Source organism: Indicator indicator, chromosome 42 (genome assembly GCF_027791375.1).
Source record: "Indicator indicator isolate 239-I01 chromosome 42, UM_Iind_1.1, whole genome shotgun sequence".
Classification (NCBI taxonomy): domain Eukaryota; kingdom Metazoa; phylum Chordata; class Aves; order Piciformes; family Indicatoridae; genus Indicator; species Indicator indicator.
Window position 1 is genome coordinate 311,817 of NC_072051.1, and position 7,248 is coordinate 319,064.

General features: G+C 59.7%; 1 protein-coding gene across 1 annotated transcript; it reads left to right on the forward strand.

Moving 5' to 3' along the window:
* The first annotated feature begins 1,675 nt into the window (after positions 1-1,675).
* On the forward strand, positions 1,676-6,784 carry TMEM208 (transmembrane protein 208). The gene is made up of 6 exons (XM_054397204.1): positions 1,676-1,693; positions 1,775-1,870; positions 1,982-2,041; positions 2,179-2,315; positions 5,128-5,212; positions 6,379-6,784. Exons 1-6 carry the CDS (start codon positions 1,688-1,690, stop codon positions 6,517-6,519), a joined length of 525 nt encoding a protein of 174 aa, XP_054253179.1. The 5' UTR covers positions 1,676-1,687; the 3' UTR covers positions 6,520-6,784.
* Positions 6,785-7,248: the final 464 nt, after the last annotated feature.

Here is a 7,248-nt window from a genome sequence, read left to right on the forward strand (position 1 = left end):
TCAGGAATAGTGTGGCCAGCAGGAGCAGGGAACTCATTGTGCCCTGTGCTCAGCACTGGTTAGGCCACACCTTGAGTGTCCAGTTCTGGGCTCCTCAATTTAAGAAGGACATTGAGATACTTGAATGTGTCCATAGAAGGGCAACAAGGCCCAGAAGTCTGGAGCACAGCTCTGTGAGGAGAGGCTGAGGGAGCTGGGGTTGTTCAGCCTGGAGAAGAGGAGGCTCAGGGGAGACCTTATTGCTCTCTACAACTACCTGAAAAGAGGTTGTAGCTAGGTGGGGGATGGTCTCTTCTCCCAAGCAACCAGCATCAGAACAAGAGGACACAGTCTCAGGTTGTGCCAGGGGAAGTTTAGGCTGGAGGTGAGGGGAAAGTTCTTCACAGAAAGAGTAATCGGCCATGGAATGTGCTGCCCAGGGAGGCGGTGGAGGCACCGGCCCTGGAGGTGTTCAAAAAAAGCTTGGCTGTGGCACTTGGAGCCATGGGTTAGTTGTCAGGAGGTGTTAGGGATTAGGCAATAGGTTGGTTTGATGATCTCTCAGGTCTTTTCCAACCTGGCTGATTCTGTGATTCTGTAATCATTGCAGTTGGAGAAGACAAACTTTAAGATCTTCAGGATCAGTGGTGTCGAACATCTTTGCCAGAGACATGGGCAATGGGATTGAAGTACTCTCAGCACCTTTGTGAGGGACACTGAGCTGTGAGGTGGTGTGGACAGGCTGGAGGGAAGGGATCCATCCAGAGGGACTTGGACAGGCTGCAGAGGTGGGGCCAAGCCAGCCTCATGAGGTTCCTACCCAAAGCCCACATTGGTGCTCAGGCTTCCCACTAGCAAAGGTTGGCTAGAGACTCATGGCAGTGTTGTGACCTTGGGGACCTTTCCTTCAGACTCTTCCTGGTTGCCTGACTTTGGAATTCTGCTCTTGCCTGTTATTTGTAACTTATCCTTCGTATCAGAGCCACTGAGAGCTGCCCAGGGAGGCTGTGGAGTCTCCTGTGAACTTTCCAAACCCACCTGGAGAGGTTCCAGTGCAGTCTGCTCTGGGTGAACCGGAGTTAGCAGGGGGGTTGGACTCGATGATCTCCAGAGGCCCTTTCCACCCCTCATATGCTGTGATTCTAGAATTCCATCAAGGCAACAGCAGCGTGGCCCATGTGGTCCTGCCTCTGCAGGACCCTTGCAGGGGCAGGGTGCTCTGGGTCACCATCTCCTAAGAGCCAAGTGGAGGTGATGGGGGGGATGAGCTGGGAAGGGCTAGCACTGGTACCCCATGCCCCTATATTGCGCTGCGGGGCGAAGGGAAAGGCCTCGGCGTCCTCCGGGGCGGGGAGGGGGGACTGGGAAGCCAGCGGGCACCGGGGACAACGCAGAGGGCTTCGGGAGTGAGGACCCGGGGAGCGCCAGGGAAGAAGGAGGACCCTAGGGACCCTCAGGCCCAGGACGGGGACCGGCCGAGAGCGCTCAGGGCCGGACCAGGGACCAGGGGGAAACCCCCACGCCCGGAACCTCCCTTCCCCTTCCCGAGCTAGGCCCCGGTCGCCATGCACCAGGCGCCGCTTCCGCGGAATCGCTTCCGCGAAATCACTTCCGCGGGGTCGCTGCCAGGGGTGTCACTTCCAGAGGTGTCGCTTCCGCGGTGTGGCCTCCAGCGGGGCCGGAGGCGGAGCGCGGAGCCGGCGTGGCCATGGCGGTGAGTGGCGGCTGCAGGGGCACCGGAGGCTGGGGGCCGCGGGGCGGGCGAGGCCGCTGACCTCCTCTCTTGGCTCCGCAGCCCAAGGGGAAGGCAGGCACCAAGGGCAAGAAGCAGATCTTCGAGGAGAACCGGGAGACGCTGCGCTTCTACCTTCGCATCATCCTGGGGGCCTCCGTGAGTGCGGGCGGGGAGGGCCCCGGCGGGGTGCAGGGCCGGGCCGGACCGTGCCGTGCCGGACCGACAGCTGTGCCGTGCTGTGCCAGCCGTGCCGTCCTCTCTCCGCAGGCCGTGTACGCCCTGGTGAACCTGGTGATCTTCTACCCCGCTGCCTCCGCCTGGACATGGGTGAGCACCAGGCCCGCTGCGGGCAGGGCTCCGTCTGTCGGCCCGGCCCGGCCGAAAGCCAGGTCCTTCGGCTGCTGTGACCGCAGGCCCCTGCCCGCGGAGGCGTTGCCGGCTGACAGCCGTGTCCCTCCTTGCAGCTGGCGTTCGTCTTCAGCTCGGTGGTGTACGGCACCAGCTACCGGTCGATGAACTCGATGGCCAAGCCGTCCTTCACGGACGACGGCAGCCTCGCCGACGGGGGAATCGACCTGAACATGGAGCAGGGGATGGCAGAGTGAGTGTCCTCACCCACACGAGCCCAGGTGAGCAGGACCTGCTGCCTGAGCCTGCCCACAGAGCCAGGGCAGCCTCCCAGGCCTTGGACCTGGAGGGCTGTGGCTGCTTTTCCTGGGAAAATACCTAAGCTGTCCTCAGCTGAATGCTTGGCATGGGCTGTGCTGGGTACAAGCCACCGTGTGGGTAGTCAGCCTGGAACTGAGGCTGATGAGATTGAGAGCAGCCCTGCAGAGAAGGACTTGGGGGTGCTGGGTGGTGGAAGCTGGACAAGAGCCAGCAATGGGCACTGGCAGCACAGAAGGCCAAGGGCAGCCTGGGCTGCATCCAAAGCAGTGTGGCCAGAGCTGGAGAGAGAGGATCCTGCCCCTCTGCTCTGCTCTGGGGAGACCTCACCTGCAGGGCTGGGTTCAGCTATGGGGCTCTGATCACATGAGAGCCTTGGAGCTGATGGAATGTGTCCAGAGGAGGCCTCCAGGGCTGGTGCACCTCTACTATGGGGCCAAGCTGGGAGAGTTGGGGCTGTTGAGCCTGGAGAAGAGAAGGCTCCAGGGAGACCTTAAAGCTGCATTTCAATATTTGTAGGGGGCCTCCAGGCAGGCTGGGGAGGGACTGCTCAGAAAGGACTGTGGGGTTAGGCTGAGGGACAGTGGTTTGAAACTGGAGCAGGGCAGATTTAGGTTGGACATCAGGAGGAAGTAATGCACAGTGAGGCTGAGGAGACACTGGCACAGGTTGCCCAGGGAGGTTGTGGCTGCCCCCTCCCTGGAGGTGTTCAAGGCCAGGCTGGATGAGGCCTTGAGCAAGCTGGGCTGGTGGGAGGTGTCCTTGCTAATGGCAGGGGGTTGGAACTGGATGGTCTTCAAGGACCCTTCCAACCCAACCCATTCTGTGACCCTATGAATCCTGCTGATTCTCTGGGCACCAAGGGAGCCCAGAGAGCTGCCCCTGCACGAGTGTGAGGGAGCTGTCAAGGCAGGGGCTGACAGGAGCTAGCACAGGGACCCCCTCACCTCTTCTGAAAGGCCCTGGTCACAGCTGTGGTGCTTCTCTTGGTGATCTGAGGCTTTGTTGCCTGAGCAGCATGCCGTGGGCTGAGCTTTATGACACACATTAATTGCTGCCTGTCCAAGGTGCAAACCACAGCAGAGCCAGAGCTGTGAAACCAAACCTGCCCAGCTGAGGTTCCCACCTCACCCTGTGCAGAGCCTTAACCGAGGCTCAGTGCTCCTCTGTTGGGTGAAGCTCTAAATCACTGCTCTGGGGATCAGGGACCTACTCCAGGCTTGAGGTTGTTTCAGGCCTCAGCAGATGTTTTCCTGCCTTGGGGCAGCTGACTGACAGCAGCTTTTTCGGTGCTGCTTCCAGGACACTGTGGATCTGCCAGCATCCCCCTGTGCTTCTGTCACAGCTGCTGTGTGCTGTGGGCCTGGGGAGGGCTGGGTGCTGGTCTCTGGGAGAGGTGGGTTCAGTGGCAGCTCTGCCATCACCTCTCTGTGGCCTTGGGTGACGTCGAGACCTCATTGCTCTCTGCAGCTCCCTGAAAGGAGCTTGGAGTGAGGAGGAAGTCAGTCTGTTCTCCATAAAAGAGAGAGCAAATAGCCTGAAACTGTGCTAGGGGAAGGTTGGGTGGGAGAGGAGGAAAAATTTCTTTGCTGCAAGAGTAGTCAGGGATTGTTACAGGCTGCCCAGGGAGGTGGTGGAGTCCCCATGCCTGGAGGTGTTCCAGAACTGTGTGGCCATGGCACCTGGGGCCATGGCACCTGGGGCCATGGTTTGGTGGCCATGGTGGTGTTGGGTTATGTTGGACTTAGAAGCATCTTAGAGGGCTTCTCCAACCCAAATAATTCTGTGGGATTTCCAAACCTCAGAACCTATCATGGAGCTGCTGCTGGACTGCAGGCTCTCAAGTTGATGGGGGTGTCCCAGCTGAAACCAGTTGTCTCTGGTGGCTTTGCTTTGAGCTGTGCTGCCCAGACCTACAACAGGTTCCAGTACCATTACCTCTGCCCTGGTGTTTTTTTTCACTGTTGGATGAGTGGAAAGCAGATGGAGAGAGGTGATTCTGCCTCTCTGCTATGGTGAAACCTCAGCTGTGGGGTCCTGGACAGGGGAAGGACATGGACTTGCTGGAGAGGGTTCAGAGGAGGGCCTCAGAGATGACCAGAAGGCAGCTGCTCCCTCTAGCAGACGCTGATGACCTAATGGGAATGAAGGGCCTGGTGTTTTTCTAGCCCATCACAACACTCCCCTGTTGAAGACCCAGCACTCCTTTACCTCTTGGGATGCCAATTGCCCCTCAGTGTGGTGACCAAGGTGTGGGCAGCTTGTCCCTGTCCATAGCTGCTCTCATGTCTGCCTCAGGAGTGGGATAAGCAGAGGCGAGGGGCAGCTGTCTGTGGCCTTGGCTTGGCCTGCAGGTGACTCTGCTTGTCCTCTTGACACCCCAGCCCTGTGGTGACCTCAGGTGTGCCTGCCAGCCTGTGAACTGGCAGAAGGCAGGCCGGTGCCCCCCTCCAGCACAGCAGCGTCCTTCATGACATGCCATGTGCCAAGGCTGTGTGGCAGGCTGTGAGGGGTGGCTTTGCTGCTGGTGTCCTCAGCTGGCCAGGGCCTCTCTGCAGAAGGAGCTCAGCTCTGCAGCTCCTGAGGGCTTTGTTGGTTCTGTTCATTGCTCTGACTCTTGGCACTGTGGCTGCAGGGACAGCCTGTGGGCTCGCTCCCTGAGGTGGCACAGATGGGCAGTGTGGGCAGAGGAGCTGGTGAGGGTGGCAGGGGCCGCAGAAGGTGAATGTTTTGCTTTGCTTCCTCAGGCACCTCAAGGATGTGATCCTGCTGACCGCCATAGTCCAGGTGCTGAGCTGCTTCTCACTCTACATCTGGTACTTCTGGCTCTTGGTAAGGCCCTGAGCTGCTCCTTCTTGCTCTGTCTCCTTCCTTGCCTCCGGGGACATCCCTGAGCCATCTCATGGCCATGGCCTGCTTCAGGCCAAAGCTGCTGGGGAGCTTTTTAGTCTCCCTGTCAAACCTTGCTCCAAAGGACGAAAGTGCTGATCCCTTTGGGTCAACCACGCAAAGACTGGGCTGGCCTGGGCCTTTCTTTCTGGTCCTGTCAAAGGGCAATGAGGAACAGGAGGCAGCTCAGAGCCACCGTTGTGCCCAGGGCCTGTTTGTGGCCATGCTGCTGCTTACTTGGTTTGCTGTCACTCACCAGCACAGGCTGAGGCTGGCAGCTGCTGGACGCTGGGAGACCAAACGCTGCAGGCTTTGATTTCCCTGTGACTCCTGAGACATTTGCTGTGTGTAGTTGCAAAAGGGTAGAACCTGCCAGCTAGTGGAAAACTGCCCCAGTTGTCTTCAGGGCATCCCACGGAGGTGCACAAGGCCACCATGAGAGCGCAGGGACTGGTCTGGTGCTAGCCTTCACCCATGAGCTCCTCTCTTGGAGACCATCTGGATCTCTTTTACTTCTCAAAGCAGAGCCACCTGAGTGTGCTTTCTGCGGGAGGGAGAGGCAGCAGGAGCCCTCTGGGTCATTCAGCCCTGATGCCAGGAGCTCCATCTGTGAAGCTGAGGAGCAGTGGAGGGGTGCAGGGTCCCATGCCACAGATCAGGGCATTTGTTCTGCACTCCTGCCACTGCCTTTTCTTTCCCTGTGTCCTATGATGGCCCTAGGCTGTGCCACTCATGTATGCCCCAGTGCCCTGAGGCTGTGCCACTGGTGTGTATGCCCTAGTGCCCTGAGGCTGCACCCTGAGGCTGTGCCACTGGTGTGTGTGCCCCGGTGCCTTGAGGCGGTGCCACTGGTGTGTGTGCCCTGAGGCTGTGCCACTGGTGTGTGTGCCCCGGTGCCTTGAGGCTGTGCCACTGGTGTGCCTGCCCCGGTGCCTTGAGGCTGTGCCACTGGCGTGTATGCCCTGGTGCCTTGAGGCTGTGCCACTGGTGTGCGTGCCTCAGTGCCTTGAGGCTGTGCCACTGGTGTGAGTGCCCTGAGGCTGTGCCCTGAGGCTGTGCCACTGGTGTGTGTGCCCCGGTGCCCTGAGGCTGTGCCTGGTGCTCTGCAGGCTCCGGGCCGTGCGCTGTACCTGCTGTGGGTGAACATCCTGGGGCCCTGGCTGGCAGCTGAGTCGCCCTCCCCGGCTGTGCCGGACACCAACGAGAAGAGGCAGCGGCGCCAGGAGCGGCGGCAGATGAAGCGCTTCTAGGCGGCACAGGGACCCTGCTGTACCACCTCTGTGCTGCTCTGCCCTCGGGGTGCCAGGCCCAGCGTCTGGCAGGAGCTGTGCTGCTCTCTCTCACTGCTGCCATTCCCCTAGAAAGGCCGCAAGAGACTGCCCTTTGCTTGGGTCTTGGTGCCAGCCGAGGCCCTGCTCTGTGGCACAAGGGGTGCTGCTGGTGTGCAGAAGCCTTCTGCCAGCAGCTGTGGCATGGCTGGGGGTGGCAGGGGTGGAGAACCCAAAACATTAAAGAGCAGAGTGCAACTGAGTGTGCCAGCAGCCTGCTGGGGGGGAGGGCAGCTGCTAAAAATGGGTTGTGGAATCCCAGACTGGGTGGGAAGGGACCTTGCAAGGCCACCCGGGCCAAGCCCCTGCAGCCAGCAGGGACATCTATAGCTACAGCATGCTGCTCACAGCCCCACAACTTGACCTGCAATAGTGTCAGCCATGGGGCATCTCCCACCTCTCTGGGCAACCTGGGCCAGGCTGGATGAGGCCTTGAGCAGGGGGGTGCAAAGTGATGATCTTCCAGCCTAACTCATTCTGGGATTTGGGACTGAGCCTGGGCTCCCTGGAACCACAAATTGGCTCAAAGGCAGCCAGAGCTAAACCTATGTTGGCTTTGTGCTGGTTTTCTTCTTTCAAGAAGCTGACCCAGGAGTGGCCCAGAACTGCTGCAGATACCATGTGTGAGACCAGGACAAGCTCAGGCCCCCT

Excerpts from the sequence above, each read along its gene's own strand:
- TMEM208 (XM_054397204.1), top strand. Across the intron at positions 1,871-1,981 it reads GCATCATCCTGGGGGCCTCC|GCCGTGTACGCCCTGGTGAA; the intron begins GTGAGTGCGGGC and ends CTCTCTCCGCAG. Across the intron at positions 2,042-2,178 it reads CTGCCTCCGCCTGGACATGG|CTGGCGTTCGTCTTCAGCTC; the intron begins GTGAGCACCAGG and ends CCCTCCTTGCAG.